Source organism: Sciurus carolinensis, chromosome 1, assembly GCF_902686445.1.
Source record: "Sciurus carolinensis chromosome 1, mSciCar1.2, whole genome shotgun sequence".
In the NCBI taxonomy this organism is placed as follows: Eukaryota; Metazoa; Chordata; class Mammalia; order Rodentia; family Sciuridae; genus Sciurus; species Sciurus carolinensis.
The window spans coordinates 199,004,048-199,031,130 of NC_062213.1; the positions used below are offsets into that span (position 1 = coordinate 199,004,048).

Consider the following 27,083-nt stretch of genomic DNA (forward strand, 5'->3'; position numbering starts at 1 on the left):
CTAAGCCAGCGGCGGGGCCGAGAGGGGAGAGTCTCCCGACTGAAACCGACTCAGCACTTTGCCCTCGACCTCTGGCCAGGCCCAGGTCCTTCCCAGCTCCAGGGTTTCCAGCAGCGACAGAGCCTCTCTGTACAGCAGAGCCCTGAGGACTGGCGATGAGTGGGTCAGGCCTACCATGCAAAACCCGATCATGGCCACCACGCCAGCATTCCAACAAGAATGGCTTCTTGGACAGAAATAAGAAACAGTGCCAGGCTCCAGAGCACCCTGGAGAAGAGCGGTCTCTGGAGCCTCGTTTGCCTGAGCTTGCATCCTGGCTGTGCCACTTGCTCGCTCAGGGATCCTGAGGAAGTCACGTACCCTTTCTGTGCCTCAGTTTCCTCATCTGTAAAATGATAAGCCTGGGTGGTTTAAAGGATTAATGGAGGCATCGTGGGTAAAAGATCTGGAACAGCGTTTGGTCTGTGAAATGTACGCACTCAACTAAAATCATCTGTCATTAAATCAGCGATCTTCATTGTAACACATGTAACGTGGTCAGCAGACCGAACTCTACCTAGGTGCTCCTCTGTCCACTCATTGGACAAGTGCTGCCTGAGATCCTGCACGAGCCAGGCACATTCTAGGAACAGAAGACAACAGACAAAACTCCCTGCCCTCATGGGGGTGCCAGCCTCACCCCTGAGGTCCCCCCTAATGCCATGAAATAAAAAGGAATTTGCAAGCGGGGATAAATTTGGCCCCAAGAGAATATTCGGTAACTTCTGGAGACATTTTAGGCCTTCGCTTCTGAGGTATGGAGGGTTTTACTGTCACCCGGTGGGTAGGGGTCAGGGAGGCTGCTCAACGTCCTACAACACACAATTCAGCACCTGCAACAAAGAACTACCCTGCCACCCACATCAGTGCAGAGGCTGAGGATCCCTGGAGTAAAGGAATCTGTGAGAAGTTAACAGGGCCTCTCCTGGGCCTGGTCTTGGGCCACTGGAGGCTCCTGAGGTCACAGGGAAAGAAGCTGGGAAAAGATAGAGACGGGGGTCAGAAGATTCCAGATGTGCCTGGAACCTCAAGACAAAGCACTTCAAGTCTAAGAAATACCAGGCTCAGGGTCCAGGGTCAAAATGAGTGCTTTCATTGGTGACAAGTGACTCTGGGGCGAGTAACCTGTGAACAGGACCAAGCCACCTCCTCCTCATCCCACCCTGTGCCTAGGCAGGAGGTGTGGCTTCTCCTACACTTTACACCAGGGTCCAGAAAACACCACCCATCTGGGGAGACATGCGGCGGGAGCGCGGTGAGCAGGGAGCTCCAGGCACTCCTAAAGGTACAAACCCAAGGGCATTCCTGACTTGGGAGACCAGGCTGGGATGCACACGCGGGTTTAAACAGCAGAGAGACCTGGTGGGTTTGAATTCCTGGCTCCAATTATGTGGCGGCAGAGTGACCCTGGGTGCCCAAGTGGCAAGAGTAAGAGCACTGTCACATGAAGGCCGTATGCTCTTCGGCATCATCTCCGCGCCTCAGTTTTCTCACATGTGAAATGGGCATGTGAATGGTACCTGCCTGATGAGTCACAGAAAAGCACTCAGCACAGTACCTGGCCCAGGGGAAGCACCACGTCAACTTTTGCTGCTACCATCCCCACGGTGGTCATTGCTGTCACAGGCAAGGGACCTCACCTCTCTGAGACCCACTTCCCTCTTTTGAAAACTGAAGCTCAGAGCTGTCACCCCCCCGGCCCTGGATGTGCTAATGTCCCTTACACACTTGCTACAGTACTCGGGATGTGGTAGGTGCTTCTTATTTCTCATTGAAATGTTTGACGGAAGCATTGAAGTGAGCCGATTTGCCTTGACTGGAAGGGGAAACGGTGTGTTTCGAGATGGCTGGGAACACCCAGGGTCCCGTGGGCCCCGGGAGGTGAGCTGGAGAACACAGCCAAGTGCAGGAGATGGGTGCAGATGTTAGCTCGGGCCGCTTCCTGTCCAAGGGCGCTTTGCTCTTAGTGACTCGGAGCGCTTCGCGTGACCCATAGAGCTGAGCTTCCATTGGGACCGGAGGGCCTGCCCTCCTCCCACGGAGCTCCTGAGCACCTGCTCGGACGGAGGGCAGGGAGGTGGCAGCTGAGCGGGCGCCTCCTCTCCCCACCTCTCTCCACCTCCAGCCTGCTCTGTCACAGAAGGGGAGCAGGGGCTGGGGGCGCCGGGCTTGCAGAACTGCCCATTCCGAGCTCCAGCGTGAGGACCCCCATTCGTCAGGAAGCGAAGGGGTGGCGGGCCTTTCAGAAGTCTGACCCAGAGGCCTGGCACAGCCTCGTCCACAAAGACACCAGAATACATTTAGAAGCAGCGATTTCCCACCATGCAGAAGCAACCGGCTCAAACAGTTGTTCTCGCCAAACTCACTGAAACCATGTTGGGCTTCTTTCATGTTTGCGGCAGCTCAGGATTCCAGGAGGGAGGGCCACAGGGCACGGCCTGACCTGCCACTCGGATCTGAGGCTGCATCAGACACACGAGAATGTTCAGGTCTTGTCAGCCTCGCAGGACAGGAAGCTGTCCTGTCCTGGTCTCCTGCCACCTTCTCCGTGGGAGAGATGGGCCTGGCTGGGCGTCTTGAAGATGGCGGCGCGGGACCCCAGGGCTCTTGGCTGCTATGGATCATCGGACAGCTATGACTTGCCAGTGTGGGAAAGCTGTCTTTTCTTCAGTGAATGCATTTCAGGACACGGAGACCACTGTTGGTGGCACCCCATCACCCCAAGTGTCGTCTGTCCTGATGTTCAGCCCACACAATATGGGCTAATTTACATTTGCAAGATGGCTTAAAAACCCATTTTCTGGGCTCAACAGGCAGAAATGTTCTCTTCTTGCCCGGTGTCCAGGGGAGGGTGTGAAGCCATGGACTGATGTTCACACAGACTAATCCTGGCCAGGGTCTGAAAAGAATTCACATTGATCTCACTTTCCTTATCTATATAATCCAGGGATAAATATTTACACAGATGGACACGTGTGCACGCGCGCGCGCACACACACACGAACTGCAGTCAATGTGGCTAAGACCCCAAGCTTGGCCGCCCAGGGTCCACATGACTTTCAGGGTAGACAGGCAGAGTTCCAGTGAGCAGCTCCCACCTACCAAGCCCAGGTGCCACCAACTTGCTGGCATCCAGGAAGTCACAAATCCAAACCTCCAGGACTCTGAAAAAGTGCCAAAGGTCTTGGGGGGCTGGGGGTAGAGGAATAGAGACTTCCTTTGGGACGATATGCAACTAAGCCATTAAAAAAACCTGAGTGGCTAAGACTTCTGGGGAACAGCAATGAAGTTCTGGAAAACCGCGGAAAATCACAAAATAAATGCCGGAAGCATGAAAGTAACCAGAACCAGAAACTTCACTTAAGGGATCCTCCAAAGGCATTTTCCGTAGACATTGGAAAGATAGTAAATAATAGCCAATCAATAACTAATTTCAACCACACTGTACTGATCTGTAAGTAATCTTTGTGTCCACGCACGTACTTTTCAGGAAGAACTTTGAAACCCTCGCTCACGACAGTCGGCCAGATTAAGAAGAGGCTGTCCTGCAGCCCACTGCCCTCCTGGACAACAGTGACGGGTGCCTCCGAGAGGCTGCGTCACCTCTGAGAGGCTGCGTCACAGGACAGGGGGCCCCCGAGACTCTGCTATGTTCTGTCCCACCCTCTCTGCATCTGAAAATTCTTCTGTTCAAAGAAAAACTGGGAAAACAAGAGTAGAGACAGGATGAGTTGGGAAGGGGACAGAAGGACAGAACTTCTTTTGCAGAGTACCAGTGTCCAGCATCTCAGCCGGCTTCTCACACGCGCAGTTCACTCCAGAGGTAATTTGTACTTCAACCAGAGTCACCAGCATTGTACTGGTAGATAAGAGCAGCCAGACCTTAAGTGATAGCCTATTTTAACATCCGGGGAGAAAAATAAAATCTGCACAGAGTTAGGGAAATGTACAAAGGTATCGAAAAAATAACCCTCTCCCCCTCCCCTTCTGAGCATGCGCAGTGGACAGGAAAGCTTCCGTGACAGAGAAAGGTTCTCAGGGCCTTCACCTGCTGTATCAATTCCATAATTTCCTTTAGAAAACAATAAATTAATGGCAGCAGGCATACATCCTATGGGGCAGAAGCATTTACGTTATATACAGTTAATACCTATCTGAATGGGGTGCACTGGTGCTTAATTGCTTTATTCTATGCATAGCAAAGCAACCAATTGAATCTAATATTAGTCATTCATCAGATAAAACATTTTCAAAGAAACAAACTCTGTTTCCTCCTCAAAGAACAGCAAGCATTTTAAACACATTTTCCCAGGGATGTTCCGCTAAGGAAAACAGCTTAGAAATGTGACTTTAAACAAATCCTTTCTCTGGCTACCGACGACAAGATGAATTGGAACAAACGCTGGGCTGTTTTTTCCAAGCCTCCTTCTGTCCACCTGTCAAAAGCAATTGTGACCCCTCCAACCCAAGAGGTGGCCTCCGGAGCTGTGAAATGTGCCACCCCGCACGGATGCCCTCGGTGCTGTATGCCAGCGTCCTCATTAGGGATTATCCAACCCGGTTGCGGCAGGGAGAGGGAAGATGGGCCGGCTGCCAGGCGTTCTTTCAACACAGATTCCGAAAGAAGATCCTGCGAAGTGCCGAAAGCCCAGATTTTCAGCAGCTCACTTTCTAGATTCTGTTACATAGCAACCATGCCAGCTCGCAGAGGGTACCAACCAAGTTAATATTTTGTTTAAAAGACACGCTGCATTAACCCTCTAGGAAAAACCAAGTTTTCTCTATCGCAAGGCGACACCAGTTGTCACCACCGGAACAAAACATGCACCGATGGGTTGATGAGAGGGCTTGACTCATTCCAAAAAGAATTTTTTTAAACAGCAACAAAAAATTCAAAGGCCAAAGGTGACTCTTTCCCTGAACCATTTCTGCTAATATTATTAAAGGTACATTAACGTGCATTTAATAGGTGCATAATGCGCTTTAGTTAAAAGGTGACTTAAATCGTCGCATGTTGAAAGATTCTCATTTCGTTCAAAACCTTGATTTGAGAAGTGATAACTCGATAGCACCAAATACTCTTAGGGCCTGGCCCACCCAAGGGTACCAACACAGACACAACGAAAACACAAGACCAACTCTAACTGGGAAGAGCGGCCCAGAGAGCAAGTCGCCGGGCTTCTGTGAGTCTCTCTGGAAGCACAGGAAGGTGATCAACCACACTTGAAAATTAACTTGTAAGAATGCAACTCTTTCCCTCAGGAAAATAAAAGCCAAAGCAAAAGAAATGACCAGAGCAACTCTGCTGAAGATACTGCGCTAGGAGAACGCCGCCCAAGGCCAGGAGATCAAAACAAACAAAACCAAAAACCTCAGAAAGCCAAAATAAGGTAAAAACTATGGAATTCTGGGGCACTGTTGCTCCAGATAAGTACCTGATGCCTCTTTGGATTGGCAAGGGGCTTGTTTTCCATTCAACCCTCACATGGGTATAAATTCATATCATTTTAAGTGGATCTGTGGCCAACAGTTGAGTTGAGCGCCGACCTTTAACACTGTATTTTCTTTATCATTATGAAACCACTCAGTACCCCAGGTAAAGGTTTTGAGAAATACCAACGGGAGAAAGATGAGCGATGGAAACCCTCCCTCCTCTTCCAGCCACTGACACAGGCAGGGTGTCCCCAAGGGTGGGAGGGAGCGGCTGGGCTTGTGTGTTTTTAAAGGTATCAAGAGATCCAAAAGCTATTTCCATTTCCACAGCTGGTGCATTTTTGTAGGAAACAAGAAAAAGGAAACAATCCCCCGTTGCTCCACCACAGCACTTTAACCAGCAGCCAGTGTGGCTATGTCCAGGCGCGGGGGCTGCGGGTATGTGCGCGCCTTTCTCAGCATGCCCAGTCTGCAGCTCAATCCAGTCCCCAGATAAAAAGCCACTTAACTTTTCCTTGGCTGAGAACCGGAGAAACAGTGGGGAATTAACCAGCATTGTTTGGTGTCCCTTGCTACTGCTTTTGACTCTTAGCTATTTCTTTAATGATAGAAGAGTCCCTTATAAAAAGTAAAGTATTCTCTTACAGTCCGCCTCTCCCATTTTTTGTCAGGTCCCAGTGGAGAACATTCTTCTACACACAATGACATAAGGAGGGATAAGTGACAAGAACCACCAGACACCAACCTTGAAAACCATGCAGGGAGACCTAGGACCACACATCTTCCCACCATGACGTCATGGCTACTTTGTTACCAAATTATTCTCCAATTCTTAAACACTTCTAACAGGCTCCTGAAGTACCAAGTTAAGATCTGACTTAGACTTCCACACAACCACCCGTGTTCGGCCTCCGCGTCCGCTTCACAAAGCATACCACCATCTCAGGAAGGTGAGAGAGGGGCTGACGGGTGGCGAGAAGGCATCCACGTGAAAACAGACCCTCTCTCCACACTTAGGAGAAGCTGTTGAAATAACAGAGCCAGACAATCATTTGGAGCCTCTGAGCAATCGCTACCCTGTACTCCATCAAGTGACATATTTATGTAAGTGGCCCTCATGGACTGGAGATTTCTTTTCTGTCCTGTTCTGAATTTCAGCTGTTTTGTTTACAATTCAAATGATGGTTCCTAACCAGTTTCTTAAAGGGCATTTGGGGGGCTGGGGGCCCTGAGCAGGCTTACCTGCTTACCTTTTTACTTTCCAATTCACAGAAACCAAACAGCACATTTCAGGGAGGCCTCCATCACCTTTAACCCCTGCAGGGGGTTTCAGAGCCTCATCTCTGTCAATGTCAACACAGACCAGCTGTCTCTCTCCCCTTCTTCTAAACTACGGAGTCCTTTCAGACAGGGGCTCCCTGCAACCGACCATGGCAGCCTGGGCTTCCCCAAGGGTCCATCACTCAACCACCGAGGTCTGGCTTTTCCCCTGGGAAGTGCTCTCGGTGTGTGGACTTGCTGGAAATTTAAACTCCCCGCAGAGCAAAGCATCTACCGTTCCTTGATATATTCCACTGCCTGCGCGATCGCAAATGGGGAGAAAATAAAGTCCAGATGCAATTGAGACAAGGGATTTGGCATCCGTGGAGAAAAGTGCACACCAGTCCAATCCCCCAGCCTGAACAAGGCGGCAGAGCCCCGGCTCCCTCTGGGAGTCATTCCAAAGGAAGGGGCCTTGGGAGCTGGGGGGAACTAAGGCATTCACCCCTGCCGCGAGGGTGGGGGCGTGAAAAGTTTGCAACGGAGCTGGGGAGCCGGGGGCCGTGTGCCAACAAGGCACTCCGCTGCCGGAAGGGACCTGCCGGCTGTGCCTCGCTCAGGCCGGGCCGGTGTGACCGAGTGACCCCCGTGCACACTGCGCAGGGGTTTTCGTTAATGACAGCCGCCTGCAACTACCAGCTCAGGAGCGGCAGTGACCACCGCCGGGCGGAAAGGGTTACGAGCCACAATGCAAAGCGATTTCGCCCCGGGCATGCGGGGCGCCGAGTCCCTGGCCACCTCCGGCCCGCGTGCTCGCTGGCCTCGCCTCCGCCCGGGCGCCGGGGCGATCCCTACCTTGCGCGCCGAGCTGGTGGTTCTCCATGTTCGCCGCCGCCGAGTCCGCCGCTGCTGAGGCGCTGGCCGCGGCCGCTGGGCCCGGGCCGGGGCCGCCGCCGCCGCTCAGTTCCGCCAGTCTCCGGTTGGTGGCCGTGAGTTCGGCTCGCAGGTTGGTCACCTCCTGGCTGGCCGACTGGACCGCCCCATCGATGCGGAGCGCGAGCTGCTTATTGTCTTCCATCATGCTCAGGATTTTGGCCTGGGGGTGAGAGAGGTGACAAAGAGCTGCATGATGCGCGGGGGGGCGCGCGGCCGGGCACCCCTGGCTCTACCTGTTGGGTCCCCCGCGGCCCGGCTCCCCCGCGCCCCGACCCCCAGGCACCGGCAGCGCCGGCTCCTCCGGCGCAGGAATGACAGCGGCGCCTCCAGCTCGAGCCGCGGCAGTGGCGAGGCGGCGGGGGGAGGAGGAGGAGGAGAAAGAGGAGGAGGAGAAGCAGGAGGAGGAGCAGCGATCGCCGAGACCCCGGCGGGCGGGCGGGCGGGCGGGCGCCGGGAGCCGCGCGCAGAGGACACCGCGCGCCGCCAGGCACTCTCCGGCCGGAGCCTACCATTCGCCGCCCGCTCGGGAGGGGGCCAGGGCCGCGGCCGGGGCCGCGCTCGGCCCTCGGCGCCCCCCGCCTCGGGGACACACCCCCCGGGGGTGGGGGCGGGGGGCCGCGCCCGCGAGCGGGCCAGGCGGCGCCCTGGGAGCGAGTGGGGGCGCCCGCGCCGCGGCCGGCGCGGGGTCCCCTCCCCGCGGCGGTGGGCAGCCCCGCCCCGCGGCCGACTGCCCCGCGCCCGGCTGGGGCTTGGGAAGCGCTGGGTGCTCGGGCGAGAGGGGCGCGCGGAAGAGGGGCCCTGGCGGGGAGCTGGCTGCGGCTCGGAGGGCGGCGGCGGCTCGCGCCAGCTCCGCAGCGGAGTTCTGGCTTTGCGGGCAGCGGAGCGGGTGGCCCGGGGGCCTCTCGCCGCCGCCCCCACGCCGCCCCGGACCTGCGCTGTCAACCCCAGCAGGAGCGCAGCCTGTCCACAGCCCCCACCCGGCTGTGTGCCCCAGGTGGAGGTGCCGCTCCAGCCAGGTCCAGGGCTTAGCTGGCTAGGAACTGGCGGGGAGAGAGGTGAGGACAGGAGAGGACCGGAGGGCGTCCCTGGGGCTGCTCCCCTTGCTCCTGTGCGGAGGAGTGGGGCGCCCTGCCGCCTCAGTTTACCCCTGCCTCTTCGTGGCGACTGAAGAACCGAGGTAAGCTTATCGCTGAAGAGCCCCTCCCTGCGCCTCTGGCTCTCCCAGAGCGCAGGCTTCGCATTTTTTCACTGGGGCCCTGGATTCCAGCCACCAGACTTTGTTACCATAGCAAGCTTCAATCCCTGCAAATAGGACAACTTAAAACAGCCAGTGCAACCCCCTGGACACCGGTGCGCCACCCTTCCTGCTCAGCCAACCTGGGACCAAGAGCATTTTGCAGAAACCAATGGGGGGCTCGTGCATAGGGCCAGGTACCCACCCTACAGATTCAATGGCATTTACTGAAAACCTCTAAGAACCAACCCAGAAAATGAATGAAAGTGCTTTTTTTACGCAATCGTTATCTCTTTGGACTGAGAATTATTGTTCTCCTTTTAGAGATGAGGAAACTGAGGCTCTGGGCAGGAGGAAGCAATTCACTTAAGGGGCCCACAGAAATCAGGTAAATGAAGCAAGTGACCATCTGATTCCAGTTCCACTGTGCCTTCAGTAGACCTTGAGTGCTAGAACTTTTCATTCCTTTAATGTGGAATCCTAAAATCACTCTTGCCCCACATCCCCATGGCCACCAGCGGCCTTTTGCAAGAGGGCGGAACAGTATGAGATGGTGGAGCAGCAGGGGCACCATTTTCCATTGTCCACCCTGCTAGGTTAACTGGTCAGTGAGGGAACTGAGCAGCTGACCAACCTTTGCCTCCTTAGCACAAGTTCTGACTAAATGTACCAACCAAGGCACCCAGAAGTGCTTAGTGTAGCTGTAAACCAGGGTTCAAATCCTCGAAGGCCTTTGGGTTGCGGGGAGCATCAAGACCACAGCACTCTGTGGGTCTTCAAAGGGGGGATGTCATGGCGCGGCCCCTGGGGAAAACGTTCTATGGTTCTCCAAAAAGTTAAGCATGGAATGACGTATGACCTAGCAAATATGCTCCAAGGTATGTTGAAACAGATATCCAGACAAAACTGTCAGGAATTTTAGGAATTACATGAATGCTCATAGCAGCACTATTCACTGTAGCCAGAAGGTAGAAATAACCCAAATGACCATCAATCAACTATTATGTTTTATACTTATGGAATATTATTCAGCCATGAAAAGCTCTGAAGTACTGATGCATGCCAGGATGTGAATGGAACTTGAGAACATTGTTAGGTGAAACAAGCGTAACACAAATGTCACTTATCATCTGATTTCATTGATGTGAAATACCCAGAATGGGCAAATCCATGGAGACAGAGAAGAGGTTGGTGTCTTCCAGAGGCTTGAGGGTTAGGGGAGAAAAGTGGGTTATTAATACATTATTAATTACTTAATAGACTCTTAATACATTGTTAACTCATTAATAACCTATGAATACATGACTAACTGCTTTGTAGGTTCTTCCAGGGTGGCGGAAATGTTTTGGAACTAGACAAGGGGTGATGGTCACACAATACCATGAATGTACTAAATGCCAACAAAAGGTCCACATTAAAGTGGTTGATTCCATGTTATGTGAATTTCAATTCAATAACAAAGTCAGCGTATATGCAAATACCAGGGGGTGTTCCTGAGAGGGGAACTGAGAAAGCAAGAGCAGCTCTAGCTGCAGAGAGAGAGAGAGAGAGAGAGAGAGAGAGAGTGAGCACTCTCACACCTGTCTGCAGAGTGTATGTGTGCATGCATTCCCACGGGCAGAGTCTGTGTGTTGTGTGCATATGTGTGTGTGCGTGCACTCTCACTTCTGTCTGCAGAGTGTGTGCGTGTGGACTCTCACTTCTCTGCAGTGTGTGTGTGTGTGTGTGTGTGTGGACTCTCACTTCTCTGCAGTGTGTGTGTGTGTGTGTGTGGACTCTCACTTCTCTGTAGAGTGTGTGTGTGTGTGTGTGTGTGGACTCTCACTTCTCTGCAGTATGTGTGTGTGTGTGTGTGGACTCTCACTTCTCTGCAGAGAGCGTGTGTGTGTGTGTGTGTGTGTGGACTCTCACTTCTCTGCAGTGTGTGTGTGTGTGTGTGGACTCTCACTTCTCTGTAGAGTGTGTGTGTGTGTGTGGACTCTCACTTCTCTGCAGTGTGTGTGTGTGTGTGTGTGGACTCTCACTTCTCTGCAGAGAGCGTGTGTGTGTGTGTGTGTGTGGACTCTCACTTCTCTGTAGAGTGTGTGTGTGTGTGTGTGGACTCTCACTTCTCTGTAGAGTGTGTGTGTGTGTGTGGACTCTCACTTCTCTGCAGTGTGTGTGTGTGTGTGTGTGGACTCTCACTTCTCTGCAGAGAGCGTGTGTGTGTGGACTCTCACTTCTGTCTGCAGTGTCTGCGCGTGTGTTGCGTGTGCATGCACTCTCGTGCCTCGGTGTGCACTCGTCAGAAGCAGGAGGGCCGCCCCTGCCTCCCCGTGTCTCTCCAGCCTCCTGTGGGCTCCAGGGGTGGGTCTTTGCCGTCACCCGCTCACAGCCCTGCCCAGCCCTGCTCAGCCCTCGGCAGGCCCCCAGGAGGGACTGTGTTTGTGCTGTAAACAAACTGACCAAGTGTTACTCATTTTCCTCTCCAGTGAGATTAATCCCACACACTCCCATCTTCAAGTCAAAACAAACCAAACCGAAAAAAAGAAAAAAATCTTACAAGGAGAAGAGAAAGCAAAGATTCATTTCTTGGGCCCTTCTCTCCTCCCTGAGATTTCAAGAAACTTGCTTTAGAAACTCCTGGGGTACCTCGTAGGATTTTAAAGAATTTTATTTTTTGACCTTTTTTTCCATATTTTTTATTGATGCATGTTAAGATTTGTTCCCCCCTAAACATGAAAGGGGGACTTTCCTCTGATGTGTCTCCTTATAATTGCCCCACACAAAGACAATCAGAGATCAGTCGCCCTTTAAGGGCAATGTGGTTTAAACCCCCGTGATCACCGGCCGACCTTTCTTACCCCGGGCTTGGATACTGCTCCTCCAGGGGACCTCGGGTGCAGACTTCCCAGCACCCGTGTCCTCTCCCACCCGCCTCGTGCCCTGTTTGCCAGCCCCCGCCTACCTGCTAGCCATTTCTTTGGAGACACGTATAAACTTTCGGGGGAGAGGGTTCCCTTCATCCCCAGCTCTCTGTTCTCTCTTTGGGGCTCACATTTTACGAGAACGGGACGGGCCCGGGTTCCAATTCAGGTCCTCCTTTCTGCGTGCTCCTGAACTAGCCCCCTCCGCACACCCCAGTAAGCTGATGCTAAGAACCGCTGTGATCTGAACGTGTCCCCCAAAGCTCATGTGTTGGAGAGTGAATCTCCAAAGCCCTTTGGGAGGTAATCAGGGTTAGAAGGGGTGCGGGGTGGGGTCTCCATGCTGGTGATAGTGGCGGGGTGACACCCTCACCATGTTATGATGTGGCAGGAAGGCCCCACCAGCCTCCGGAACCAAGAGAAATGGATTTCTTTTTTAAAGGATAAATTACTGAGTCTGCAGATTCTGCTACAGCAACATAAAGCAAACCCAGACAAAAACTGCCAGAAAAGATGGATCTGCTTCCTAGGAACCTGCCGCCACCTTCTCCCTGTCACCTCTTGTCATTCTTGACTAGCCAAACGCCATCCAAGACTCAGGTGCAGTCTCCAGCCTATGCCGGTATTTGCCGAGTGCCCGATCTTTCTGAGAGGCATAAGCCAGCTATGTCACCGGCCTCTGTGCCCAACAGGGCTTTCCTGGGCCTCTGGTAAAATCTGCAAAACCAAACCCACTTCCAGCTTGGAGAAAGGAAGATTCCTAATAAGGGATCCAGGCAGACAGGACGTGCGCCTTGCTTCTCCACAAACAGAGCCACCCTGTAACTTCCCGTCCAAACTGGAAGACCTTTGAGACTGAAAAAGATGCCGGGATAATGAAGCGGGGACAGGTGGCATCAGTCAGAGTTGTCCCAGGAAAGGGAGTACCTGCAGCCGCCCTGCTCTGCAATGGAGCGGCGCTGTTCGGTGCTGGAAGGCCGCGGGCTCGGCTGGGCTGCGCGAGGTCCTTCCTCGTTTGCAGACAGAGAAGGAGCGCTCGGAATGGAGCTGGTGGCCGGGCGAAACCAGGGTCTTTGCAAGGGCCCCTTTCCCGCCCTTTCCCCCGGGCACACCGCTCTTCCTAATTAGAGGGGCGGGGTGAGGCCAGAGCCGCGCATGCTGCGGCCACCAGGTTCTCGGCCACGCCCCTTGCTCACGAAGCTCTTGCCCTTCATTCTTTCTGACTTTGGGGTCTTTCTCCATCTTTGCTTTTTCTCTTGCCTTTGCCTGGAAGGTTCTCTTCTAGCTCTCTGCACGCGATTCCTTTTCATCCTTTAGTTTCAACTTTCCACGTTGACCTATTTCATAGCATTGATCACCATTGATCTGTTTATTTTTTTGTTGCAATGTTTTTAAAAAAAATTTTTTAAATTTTAAATTAGTTATACATGACAGTAGAATATGCACTTGGATGCATCATATTTAATGGGGTATAATTTCTCATTTTTCTGGCTATACATGATGTAGAATCCCACGGGTAGCATAGTTATATAGGTATGTAGGGTAATAATGTCTGATTCACTCTACTGTCCTTCCCATCCCTAAGCCTCCTCCCCTCCCTTCATTCGCCTCTACCTAATCTAAAGTAACTCTATTCTTCCCTAGCTCCACCCACCCATTGTGAATTCCATCTGCATACCAGAAAAAATTCAGCTTTTAGTTCTTTGGGATTGGCTTATTTCACTTAGCATGATATTCTCCAGCTCCATCCATTTTCTGGCCAATGCCATCATTTCATTCTTCTTTAAGGCTGAGTAATATCCCATAAAACACATTTTTTAAATCCCTTCATTCGTTGAAGGGTATCTAGGTTGGTTCCATAGTTTAGCCATTGTGAGTTGGGTTGCTATAAATATTGACGTGACTGTGTCACTGTAATATGATGATTTTAGGTCCTTTGGGTATAAACCAAGAAGTGGGATAGCTAGGTCAAATAGTGCTTCTGTTCCAAGTTTTCTGTGGAATCTCCATTCTGCTTTCCAGAGTAGTTGCACCAATTTGCAATCCCATCAGCAATGTGTGAGTGTACCTTTTCCTCGCATCCTTGCCAACATTTATTTTATTTATTTTTTATTTTTTTTTATTGTAAACAAATGGGATACATGTTGTTTCTCTGTCTGTACATGGTGTAAAGGCATACCATTTGTGTAATCATAAATTTACATAGGGTAATGTTGTTTGATTCATTCTGCCATTTTTTCCCTTCCCCCCCGCCAACATTTATTATTGTTTGTATTCTTGATAATCACCATTCTGATTGGGGTGAGATGAAATCTTATAGTACTTTTGATTTGCATTTCTCTAATTGCTAGAGATGTTGAACACTTTCATATATTTGTTGATTGATTGTATTTCTTCTTCTGTGAAGTATCTGTTCAGTTCCTTAGCCCATTTGTTGATTGGGTTATTTGTTTTTTTGGTGTTAAGTTTTTTGTGTTCTTTATATATCCTGGAGATTAGTGCTCTATCTGAGGTGCATGTGGTAAAGGTTTTTTCCCACTCTGTATGCTCTCTCTTCACGTTATTGATGGTTTCTTTAGTTTTAGTTTGAATCTGTCCCCTTTATTTGTTCTTGAATTTACTTCTTGAATTTTAAGAGTCTTGTTAAGGAAGTCAGGTCCTAAGCCGACATGGTGAAGTTGGACCTACTCTTTTTTTTTTTTTTTTTAATTAGGCACAGGGTCTCTGGTCTAATGTCTAGATCCTTGATACACTTTGAGTTGAGTTTTGTGCAGCATGAGAGATAGGGGTTTAATTTCATTTTGCTGCATATGGATTTCCAGTTTTCCCAGCACCATTTGTTGAAGAGGCTACCTTTTCTCCAATGTATGTTTTTGACATCTTTGTCTAGTATGAGGTAACAATTTATGTGAGTTTGTCTGTGTGTCTTCTATTTTATACCATTGGTCTGTTTTGGTACCAATACCATGCTGTTTTTGTTATGATGACTCTGTAGTATAGTTTAAGGTCTGCTATTATGATGCCTCCTGCTTCACTCTTCTTGCTTTGGCTATTCTGGGCTTTTTGTTTCTCTAAATGAATTTCATGATTGCTTTTTCTGTTCTATGAAGAATGTCTTTGGGATTTTAATTGGAATTGCATTAAATCTGTATAATGCATTTGGTAGTATGGCCATTTTGACAATATTAATTCTGCCTATCCATGAACATGGGTGGTCTTTCCATCTTCTAAGGTCTTCCTCAATTTCTTTCTTTAGTGTTCTGCAGTTTTCATTGTAGAGGTCTTTCACCTCTTTTGTTAGATTGATTCCCAAGTATTTTATTGTTTTACTTATTTATGTGCTAATTTGTAATATTGTATCCACTGGAGGATTTAAAAGATACATCACTGTGAGTTTGGCTCACCAGGGTGAAGGTCTTTAAGCTCTGGTTACTGAGGTCCCTGAGGCAATTCTGCTGATTTTGTTTGTGTTGGATTCATGGAGTTTCCAAGAATAAATGCCCTTTACTTAGGCTAATTTGATTATGTCTATTGCATGCGACAAAATGTCCTAGCCAGAGCTGCACCATCCCCCGCCACACGCACCCACCAGCTGGACTGGGGGCCCCAGGAAGGTGGGGCTTTGTCCCCACTGACTGTTGCTCCCTGATGCGTCCCCAGAGAGCCAGTGGCTGACGGGGCACGTCCCTCTCCCCCAGGCCCAGGACTCCGCATCCACGGTGCTCTCTCTTCTCTCATTAAAACCTTCTCATATCCATCCTCCCCAGGAATTCCAGGCACAACCTAATTCGCCAGGTACTTTCACGACTCTCTTCTTATTTTATTCCCGAAACAACTCCATTGAGTGGAGCCGGTCCTGGACTCTGTGTCTGGCGGACTGAGCCGCGGAGGTCTCACCGGAGGCTTCTGAGCCTCACAAGCCGCCTGCATGTCCTTCCACCTCTGACCCCACAGCACTGGACGCATCTTTGCTGAGCCGACCTACGCGCTGAGGACCAGGACTCCGTGGATGTCCCCACAGGCAGCCCAGTTCCCCCTTAGGGAATGATGTTAGGGACATCATTTCTGCCTGGCTCTAAAACTGGAGGGAGCGCCCCACCCCACCCCTGCAGGGTGGAGTGATGGACCAGCGGCCTCCAGGAATCCTCAGGTGGGGCAGGTGGACAAGGGAGGGCTGCGTGAGAAGCCAGCCTGGGATGGAGGCCAGCAGCGGGGAACGGAGAACCCCGACACTCCTCAGAGCCGGCATGTGGCTGCCTGAGGGGCCTGAGGTGTGGTCCAGCCCTTACAACGTTAAGGCCACTTCCTGCAAAGGGTGTCCTCTGCCAGGCTCTGGGCACGTCTCTGGACTCCAGGCTCATTCCCGTGTCTCTCAAAGGCAGGATGAAGACCTCTGGAACGGAGTCCCCAGGAGACGCTGGAGAAGACACGGAAGCCCAGGCTGACCAGAAGCCCTGGAGGTGCCCAGGATGGGCACCCAGGTCTGTACCACGCTGCCTGCCCGGGAGAGCCTGGTGCACGGTGAAGTCTAGACCCAGCTGCAGGCACCCAGGGCAGGGGCTCACACAGCACGGCGCCCGTCACGACTGGGCCTGCCGGACACCATGCAGGGCACCCTGCTCTCTCTCTTCCGGTTGCTGTCTGTCCCACGGCTGCCCCGTCCCCTCCACCCGGGGGTCCTTGGGGATTTCCCCTCCCTCCTGCCGATGGAGGCTGTCTTTATTCAAATTGTCACTTGTGAATCTGGCCCACCAGGAGATGTAGCTCTTGAACATTCACGCGGTTTTCCTTGGCTGAGTGGTTTCAGCTTGTGCTCTGGGGAAAAGGGAGGCGCATCTCCAAGACAGGCGCAGCCAGGATGGGGCTGGGTGGGAAGAGGAGCAGGGGACAGGGACAGAGCCCATCAGCCACCCCAGAACCACAGTTATGGAACAAAGGGAAGAAAAGAAAGAAGGAGGCAAAGAAGCAAGGGAGAGGATTCTGAGGCTCCGGGAGCAGCCTGCAGTGAGACAGGGACCACCTGTACGCGGGTGCCGGACACATGCACACACACCTGTGTGGACGTGCAGTGGAGTCACTAGTGTGTCGACCTCCGTGACCTCCGAGCAATCTCTCACCTAGCCCTGGGGCTGCTGGCCGGGTGCGCCCCTGTGTGTGTGTATCGAACCAACCCAGCCTTTCCGCAGATTTTCCATCTGCAAACAGTCCTTTAATAATCACTTCTAATTCCACCGCTCCTCTGTAGGAAAGAGATAAATGTTAAGCATACATACCAGCCCGGACTTAAACACATCATAAGCACAGATACTTGAAGAGTCTATTTCTTGATAGAAGGGTAATTTCTTTCCTCCTGACTGTTGTTCGGCTTCTTGATGTGTTTCTTGTTGGGCGTGGGGTGGGGCTTGTACGAGAACACACATGGTGGCCTGGGCTCTGGGCTGAGTCACAGGCTCTGTGGGTGACTGTGACAAATCGCAAGAGCCAAGCAAAATATAAAACCCTGAGATGAATATCTGCACCTGCAGGGGACCATCACTGCTCCTCTCAAGAACCGGCCAACACGTGGCATCTTCCCGCCCACCTCTGCCTGGGTATTTCCATGGGGCGGGTGCCATTTTGTTTTCCAGAGCTATCTCTGGGAGGTTCTCCCTACATAGCCGTGAAGGTTAGAGTCTAGTCTCCCAGCCACTGGAACACTCGATCGGTTTTAATCTCCCATCTGACCAAACGTCCCTCCAGCCTGCGGGTAGGACAATGGTAACGGTGGTGATCACAAGGACCAGTGACCACCACATCCTTCCTCTGCTTCAACACACAGGCTCTGGAGTAAGTTAGACATAGGCTCAAGCCCCAGCCCTGCCTCTTACAAGCTCTGTGACGCTGATGAGTTATTTAACTCCTCTGAGCCTGAGGCTGCTCATTAGTAAGATGGAATATGACTACTGACTCTAGATTGGTTGAGGAATCTGATGACGCAATGCCCACGAAGGCCTGGCAGAGCGCCTGGTACCTAGAAAGAACTCGATAGATCTCATCAGTCGCACAGAGAGATGGCGATGACGCCTGCGAGGACGTCGGTGGGGACACAGAGCTGTCATGGCAGCTTCCATTATGCTCTGCCACTGTGCGTGTCCACGGGTTTCTACCAGCTCGGGTGGAATTCTCCCAACACCGAAGTCACCCTCAGGAGCACACGCAGGGGCAGGAGGCTGCTCACACTCCCCAGCTCAAGGTTTGCACAATCGCATTCAGATCCAGGCGAGTCCCAGCGTAGGGTCCCACCTTCTCTTTCTTTCCCGATTCCCCCTTTAAAGCATGAACGCAGTCTCCTCTCTGCAATCTGCTGCAAAGAGCCCTCCACGACCCCCAACCCCGTGCCCTTCGCTCTCTGCAAAAGGAGCTCCTGGGCGCGAGGGCAGGGGAGAGGGCTGCTCCTTTGTGGCTGGTGCATTTGTTCTGCCAGGCCCTGGAGACCCATTTGGTAAATTAGTTCTTTTGGCTCACAAAATAGTACCCCAGTGGCTTCAAATACTTAACAGACCTACCCTAAATGGGTAATTTATTTTTTTCTCGCTGCTAATACAGCAGCCATGGGGGGTGGGGAAAGCAACTGGGGGCATTTCTAGACATAAGCACATCAGACTTGGTAAGGAGCCATTTCCCAAGCAGGCGACGTTCCAGGGTGTGTTTACTGCCACATCTTGCTCTTCCTCGTTCACTTCTTTAGCTAGGTGACCGATGTCTTTTGCAGGTAAGTTTTCTGCTCAGTTCTACTCATGCTGCTCCTACCCCGCACCTCCCCTGGCTTCCATGAGCAGCTTCTTCCCTCTGAGCTCATTCCTTTCTATTCCTAGGATGAATCTGTGCACTGAGTTAACTACACCGTCCCTGGGGAAAGTGCCTTCTCCCCAGAAAGGCCACAAAGAACGATGTGACTCTCACTCAAGACCACCCAGGAGACATTAGCTTAAGCACCCACCAAACTCATTACAAAGGGGTCTGGCAACGTGTGCCCTCCTTTGTCGAGAATTTGAAGCAGCAGTAACAGGAATCTTGCCTGGATTTTGCCCCTTGTGTGGATACTAAACTCTTCTGGCACTGAAGTGCCTGGGGAAAGTATTTATTAGCCAAATGGCAAAGACTGTCCCATCCAGTTTGCCCGAAGGACTGAACTTGAAGCCATCTGCCCCGAGAGTCAGGATTAGCTGCAGACCCGGGCTGATGTGTCTCTAGCTAGGAACATGTGACCCTGTCATACTTGACTCAATCCATCGCCCTTTTATTTATTTACTTGCCTTATTTGAGGCCGCAGAGATTTAAAGAATTTGTAACTGGTTCTTGGAACCACAAGGCCACAGTAGCAGGCAGGTGGGGTTCAAGAGGGGCTGTCATCGTTTCCAGAGATGTCACTTATGTCACATGCTCAGCCACCCTGGTTCCAAGACAGCATTCTGACCCCTTTGCCCAAGAGCAGCGAGCTGTCAGAATTCTTGCTTTTGAGACAAACAGGCTGGAGGCTTGGCTTTCAAGGGGGCAGGTGGCGCTGGGGAACAGGTGGCGGGGACTCCCTCTGGTACTGCCCCTCTGCTACCCGCTCAGCCCCACACCTGGCCCCTGCATCACCGGATGCTTCTCTCCAGCTCTGAAACAGCTGTCCTCTATCCAAGCAATGGAACTGTCTGGAAAAAGAGCTGCAGTCTCCCCCGCCAGCCAGGCAGGGCCCCAGGGAGTCTGGCAGAGCCTCTGACAAGGCAAAGAGCCTCGCAGCTCCGGGGAAGCGTGGGGAGCCCCGTCGCCCGGGCAGCTTCGGGGAAGAGAAGAAAGACAGATCTAGGTTCTGTTGTTGTCACCGGCCGGAGGCATCAAACCCAAGTGGGAACGTAAACGTCTCCCCGAAGTTGGACGGTCTGGGCCTCAGCTCCCTCGCGGGGCACTGAGTGCAAATCAGAAACAAGCCAGCTCTTTTCTGCAGGCGAACGTAGGCCGGTCCAAGCTCCGAGGCGCAGAGGTGGACCTGGCTCCAGGCCCGAGTTCCCTGGGGAACCATCAAAGGGTCCCACCCTTTTAGCTCCTAGGGTGCCGCAGTGAAGGAGGCTGTCGTTTGAAGATCTCTTTATCATCATGGTTTTAATTCAAAGGAACACGCTTTCACTAATCTACAGACACCTTTACCGAAGACCACCAAAGGAAGACAGTCGTTGAGTCCCAGTGACGATGTAAATTCTCTCTCAGTTTTCTTGACGAAGCAGAGGCGAAATGAGCTGGTAGAGGCAACACCTGCTTTCAGAAGGGTGCAAGGATTCTAGGGGGTTCTCCCTCTGACCCCGTGGTAAGAACACAGCGACAAGAGGTGGACGCTACTGGCGTCATCCCATCTTCCAGACTGGAAAACCGTGGCTCAGGAGGTTGATTTACCTGCCCGTGGTCAGATGCCACTTGCAAGGTGACCCAGGTCCACAGGATGCCAGCGAACCCTCTTCACCACTACTCTGTCTCATCTTCCTCTACCTGAACTGGAGGAGGGGGCTGTTGAAGGGATTGAAGTGTGATTGAGACAGGATCCGAACATACCTGTCCTGAGGTTGGACTGGAACAATGAACCTTTCTCTGGAAAGGCAGGCAGAACAATGGACATGAATGCAGTGATCAATGTTCTGCTTCTGGAATTTTCATTCTTTCTTTTTTTAAATTTTGGTACTTGAGATAGAACCCAGGGGAGCTTTATCCACTGAGCTATAGCCCCAGTCCTTTTTATTTATTTCTTTTTTAAATTTTGAGATAGGGTCTCTCTAAGTTGCTTAGGGTCTTGCTAAGTTATTGAGGTTGGCCTCCACTTGGATCTCCTGCCTCAGCCTCCTGAGTCACGGGGATAACAGGCCTGTACCCCTGCCCCCAGCATGGATTCTTAGCTTTACCTTTGGGAATAATCTGGAACCACCCTCATCTTTATGCCTTCTGTAGCCTCACTTCCCTTTATACACACCTCTAATTTTAATTATCAGCAAATGAAAAAAGAATATCATCCTGTGTGTGGAATTCTAGATCTGGAAGGGACCTAAGAGTTCATGCCTCATCAAACACGTCTGCTTTACACATGAGAAACTGAGACCCAGGGAGAGCTGGACTCACCCCACAGCCCCCACACAGCGGCGATGCTTAATATCACTGTGATTTGTTTATATTTTTCTAGGCGATCTCACGACCATGGGGGATATTCAGTAAATATTTACTGAATGCATTAAACTGTGGCACTTGATTTCTCCATTGGAGGGGCACATCACGAAATCAGACTAACTCTGTTTCTGATCTCTTTCTGCTGTAAAAAGCTCCCAAACTCAAAACAAGGTGAGAATCTCTGCTACCAAGTCTCCCTTTGATCTTACACTTCTTTTTCTTGAAAATGATCGAAAACTTGGCAACCGATTCTTCCCGAAATCAGTAATCAAACCTTAAAAAACCTCCTTTGGTTATTTCAACAACTTAAAACAAAAAGAAATGAAACATTTCCTCTAGCTTATATCCCCCTCCTTCCGACAGCCCGGCCAGGGAGCAGTTGTGTCTGTTTAAAATCGATTCTGATCTCCCAGGAAGGATCTGGTGTCTCTGCACGCGGAGTCACCACCTGGAGATGGCGCGTGCGGTTCTGAGAAGGGGCAGGGACAGCTGACTCTGCTGTAATGGATCGCCAGGACCACCGGCCCTCCGGGACAGGGCCATCTGACACCTGAGCTGACGTGGCCTGGTGAGCTGGCAAGTTCTGCTGCCTCAGGAGTCACTTGGCACCTTCCTGATTCCTCTGCCTCTGGGGTTGAATCAGCCCCTCACGCTGACGCTGTTCCGGTCTCGCCTTTGCCTTCTGACTTGGCAGTGCTTCTCCCTGCCCTGTGGACGGAGCCTTGGCCAGGTGACCTCCTCGGCTACGGGAAGGTGCATGAACTCGCAGCAAGCAGGGTCCTGGAGGCACCTTCTGGAGGGGCCTCTCCTGCTCCGGGTCCCTCCCTGGGAAGGGCACCCAGGGCACCACCTCACTGGGCTCAGCCGGAGCAGACCTGAGCCAGACGGACAGGCTGGGGTAAAGCCCAGGCACGCACACCAGGCTGGCCCACGTGCAGACCCACAGGAGGAAGAGGGACGCAGCTCTGAGGCAGGGAGATTCCGAGGCTGCGGGGCCCCCGGGAAGACTCAGTGATGGAAACAGCCCTTGACGGGCGTGGTCCTGCCTGCACGGGGGCCCTCCGTATCCTGGGGTTCCCGATCTGAGGATCCACATCTGCAGATTCAAACAGCTGCAGACTGAACATATTTGGGGATTAAAAACACAAAACTCTAGTTTCCAAAAGCAAAACTTGAATTCCCTAAATAATACGGTATAACGACCATTTACATAGTATGTCCACTGTCACAGGTTCTCTGAGTGACCCAGGGATGACTTCAGATTGAGGGGAGGGAGCGCAGGTCAAGTGCAAACACCGCGCCATTCCACAGACGGGCCTGGAGCCTCCGCGGGGTCTGCTACCTGTGGGCGTCCTGGAGCCCCATGACCATCGAGGGTGCAGGTGTTTTTTCCTAGGGCTGACATCCCTGCACATTGCAGGCTGGACGGTTCCAGCCTTGGAAGTCCAAGGTCAAGGTGCTGGTGTCTCCCGGACCCTCTCTCCTCGACTCGCAGATGACTGCCTTTCCCTGTGCCCCCCCACGGCTGTCCCCTGTGTGTGTCTGCATCCCAATCTCTTCTTTAAAGGACACCTCTTCATGTAAATCAGATTGGACGAGGGGCCAAGCAGACAACCTCGCTTCAGTTAATTACCTCTTTGGAGACCCTGTTTCCAAAGGCAGTCGGATTCTAGGGCACGTCAATGTGGGGCCTGGGGCAGGGCACAGAATGTGACCCACAGCCCTGCTTGCCCATGAGAGACCCGCTGAGCACCGGCTCGCGCCAGGGGTCTAGCTCTGGTCCCAGGAGGTTTGGGAGCAGGCGCAGGCCCATGGGTCCCCTGCCCACGCTTTTCTGTGCAGCCCTCAGAGCTCATTCCCCTCCATGCAGCTGGCCCGTCTCCAGGCACAGGAGGCCAGGTGACATGGCCACGGCAGCATCTGGCTGGTCCCACTCTGCTCTCGCTTCCTCAGAGGAAGAGCTCCGCTCAGCCGTGGCTCCCAGGGAAGACGTGGCCTGTCCCTAGTCCTGACCCTGAGACTGCCACAGTGCCACTTTGATGGACTGGCTAGGTGTTTGTGCCCTCCATCCCTGAGGCACCAGGGACTCCAGCTGGTGGCCCACCTGAGGGACAAGGAGTGGGGAGGAGCTCACGCTAAAGGAGGGGGAGTGACTTAGCAGGAGGGACCCTGGGGAGACCAAGGCAATGAATGTCCATGCCCATGTGCTCAGGGGCTGATGAGCAGCACCTACAGGCTGGGCAGGGACGGGCACGGCCACCGGGCCACAGTCCAGTGTCCAGGCACACGGCCACCTTCAGTCCAGCTACAGTGCCCGCTGCTCCGCGGTGGGCCGGCCTCCTGGCTCCTCCAAGCTCTGGTGCATTCCACCAGGAAGCGGGCGAGGAGGCGTAGGCAAGCCCCGTGCGGGATGCTCAGCCACAGTGGACACCCCCGCGCTGCCCAGCTCTGTTCCTCAGGGCCCCTGCACACCTACCAAGGCGGGGAGACTCAGCTCTGAGCCGCCACAGGCTAGCGCTGCACCCCTTCCCTGCGGCCAGAGCAGGGCTTACCTGCCCCAGGGCCTGCGGCCACCCAGGGACCAGCCTGCAGGCCTGTGACTTGGACACAGAAGCCCGGCCTGCTGTGTCCACTCTGTAGGGCCACCCCAGTTCCAGAGCCCCTCTGGGCCCGGGCAGAGCCTGCTGCCTGCCGGCTTTGCCTTCCACCCAGTCCCGACTTCCTCTCTCCCCTCCAGGGGTGTCCCTAGAGGCTCCCAGGAAACCTCCCCATGCAGGGAACTGGATCCAAGGCGGCCGGTGGCTGGTGCACAGGGAGCACTCGTGGGTGCCCGTCCTACTGTCTGTCCACCCACCGGCCACTCCGGAGGCACACCTAGGAGGGCAGGGAGCCTGCCAGCGAAGGGCACAGCCTTGCTCTGGGCCCTGAGCGCTGGGCGCAGCCTCTCCTCATCTCACCAGGTGTGTGGCCCAGTGGAGAGCGTGGCTCCTCGCAGGGTGCCCCCTCTGTGAGACGGCAAGGTGAACAGCGGTTCCTGCCTCTCAGGGACCCTGCGAAGGTCGGACGGTCTTAAAGGGCCTCGGACCACTCGGGTCCAGTGCTGGGAGGCAGGGCATGGTCTCTGCCCTCCTGCTGCCCACAGTCCAGCACTGAGGCAGGTAAGCAGGCTCGCAAGTGGGCGAAGCCCAATGCCACGCCCCTTTCAGAGCGAGTTTTTGAATGAAGACATCGCTCATCCATTCCTTGACCTTCACATAATGCACATCCGTTAAAATAAAAACGGTGACTTTTCCCTTTCGTTGATACAATTCTTAGGATTGAAAACAAACAAGCAAGCCTTGGAGACCAGTTCAAAATACACAGGTCCCACATTTCTTTTCAAAATCTAGGCTGGGGTGCTTCCTACCTCCTCCCTATGACCAAGGTCAAGGGGGTGGCTGTGTAGAACCACTGCTCAGTCGCCCATCAGAAATGGAACGTTCTTTTTTTATATAGGGTGGTTGGGGACCTTGGTTCTCCGGTAAGGTGAAACTGAGACCTGAAGCACACAGGGGAAAGCCAGGTAGATTTCTAGAGAAACAAAGTTTCAGATAATAGGGTCTAGCCAGTGCAAAGGCCCTGAGGTAGGAGAGGCCTTGACTGTGTGAGTCATCGTAGGACTGCCACGTGACTGGACAGAGTGAGGGGATGAGTGAGCAAGAGATAAGGACAGAGAGAGACGGGACTGGATCAGGTCTGCATGGGGACGTAAGGACCGGCAAGGAGTTTGGCTCCTATTTTGGGTGAATGGAAGACACTGAACAGTTCTGAGCAACAGCAGCCTGAGATATTTACGTTTTAAAATGCTCCCCTGGCTATTGTGAGGAAAGACTGTTGGGGGACAGTGGAAACAGGATGCCATCCAGGTGGCTATTCTGCATCCAGCAAGGCACATGGTGGATCCCAGGGTAGTGATCCTCCGGTGGAGGACGCGAATGGATTCCGACCAGATATTTAAGTTGGAACCAGGTTGAATGCGGTGTGGGAGGAGGAGCCCAGGAGGACCCGAAGGCTTGGGATTTAAAATATTGGAAGGGAGAAAACTGGTTTACGGTGTGGGGAAGGCACGGGCGTGGGAGCGGAGTGTGCACACCTTTTCAGATGCATGCTAGACAACCAAATGGAGACGTCCAACGGACGCTTGGATACGAGTGTTTGGAGTTGGGGGAAGGAGTCTGGAATTTGGGAGTTGTCGACCATCTCGGCGTTAGTTGGAGGCATGACTGGATGGAATCTCCTCACCCGTTGGTGGGGAAGGGGGAGATCCTGGGGCCCCCCAGCATTTAGGTCAGAGGTAACAGGAGGAAATCAGCACTAGAGACTGAGAAGTGGTCAGGACAGAAGTGGAGGGAAAATCAGTGTAGTGTCCCCAGAGCCCCCGAAAGAAAGGGCCTGAGAGAGGCCTTGGAAGAGCCTCTGACGGACAGGTAGGCTAACGCAAGCTGGGGACGGACCGGCAATCTAGAGTGCAGAGGTCACAGGCAACCGGGACCCAGGGCTTCAGAGGTGACTGGGGGGAGTGAGCAGGCTGGCATCCGCAAAGCACACGGGGGCACTAGGTTCTCAGGAAGCGTTGGCCCCTTCCCTCCAAAACCCTCACTGAGCACTCAGCCCAACTCGTCCAACTCACAGCCATTGGTCACTTATCCTGAGCTGCCCACACCCACTAACATCGGTCCCACAGCCTTCTCTACGTGTGGCTACACGGTTAACATATTTCAGAGACACATTCCCTAGCAATGGCGACGAGGAAGCTGACCGCGATGCAGTTTGATTACTCCGGAAGTCTCGGAGACGATGGGTGAACGTGCAGATTCCTGCCATGAAAAGGACATGCGTTCTCTACCTGTGAGGCACATTGGGATCAATGAGCAACCCTCCCCTCCACACTTGGCAAAAAGCCCATAGGATGTTCTAGAAGATACTAAGGTGGATGGACCCGTAGGACAGGCGGCAGGCAGCCTCTTGCTGGGCTTCCTGCCGCTGATGGACACCCACACCCTGCACGGAATGCGGGGAGACTCTCTTTCACAGGATGCTAAGGATTCCTGCCTGGATTCCCGCCTGTCTGCCACCTGAGTCCTCTGGATTCTGTTTCTCGTCCGGAGAGGCACCAGCCCCTCAGCTGGTTCCTGTTCATTCTGAATTTGATGATTAAAAAAATTTTTTTTTCAGCCGTGGTCAAGCAAGTATGCTTATCCCAGCGTTTCTAAGTATACTCCCGGGACAGCAGAAGCCACCGATTTTCAGCATTAATAGGTGTCAGCTCCTGTGCTAAGTACCTTACATTTCTCCCCTCATTTTATCCTCTTGAAATTTAATTACTCTTAACAACTCCACGAGATGGGTATTATTAACACTGTTATAAGCAAAGGCTCCAGGAGAGAAATTCTGAAGGTCACACAGGTACTAGGCAGCAGAGCTGGGATTTGAACTCAAGGACACTGTGGTGGAGCACAGCGTTGGGTCTCTGTTCTGCGCGGCCTTCTGAGAAAAGGTTCACGTCTCAAACGGACTGTTTTGGAGGCTCTGCTGTAACATTTGACTTACATTTTTATTAGACAGGCACTGGGGATAAAAAAGAGAAGAACAGAACAGAAGTTTGGGTCCCTGCCTCAGCACAAATTATACTCTCTGACTGTGGGAATGAAGGCACTTACCTGCCTACCTTGGAGGGTCATTGTCAAGTTCAAGTACATTAGTGAATATGGACCTGGCCTCTTTCCTAAATAGATGAAGAAGTGTAACAGGAAGTTGATTTTAAAAAAATAAATTCTTAAAGCTCCTTGATGTCAATGTATTTTAAAGTGCTGAATCAAGTCCTAATAAATGATCCAATTTACCACCCCGACCTACATTTTAACCTGTATGTGAATGAAATCAGTTTCCCCCCTAAAGACACAAGCAGTTTTTGGTTGCCGTTGACATGAGTCTGCTCCGCTCCTACGACTAGATTCATTTAAATTCTTTCCTTTTCAATTGAATAATCACTGAGAATTTAAAAAGATGTACTTCCATTAGTAGACTCCCAAATGGATGACCTTTGAGATCACAAGGGTTTA

At 52.5% G+C, this 27,083-nt stretch overlaps 1 protein-coding gene across 4 annotated transcripts in view; it reads right to left on the reverse strand.

Moving 5' to 3' along the window:
- Kazn (kazrin, periplakin interacting protein) overlaps nucleotides 1–27,083 on the reverse strand; it is a 1,015,267-nt gene that overhangs the window by 364,086 nt on the left and 624,098 nt on the right. For 3 of the 4 annotated variants that reach the window (XR_007109512.1, XM_047558680.1, XM_047558704.1), the window contains one exon: nucleotides 7,588–7,828. Coding sequence is in view for 3 of the 4 variants with exons in the window: in XM_047558680.1 (XP_047414636.1) it covers nucleotides 7,588–7,828 (241 nt within the window). In the remaining variant the exon portion in view is untranslated. Of the gene's footprint in view, nucleotides 1–7,587; nucleotides 7,829–7,951; nucleotides 8,085–27,083 lie in introns of those variants that run through there. The other variant, XM_047558689.1, reaches the window with a different exon arrangement.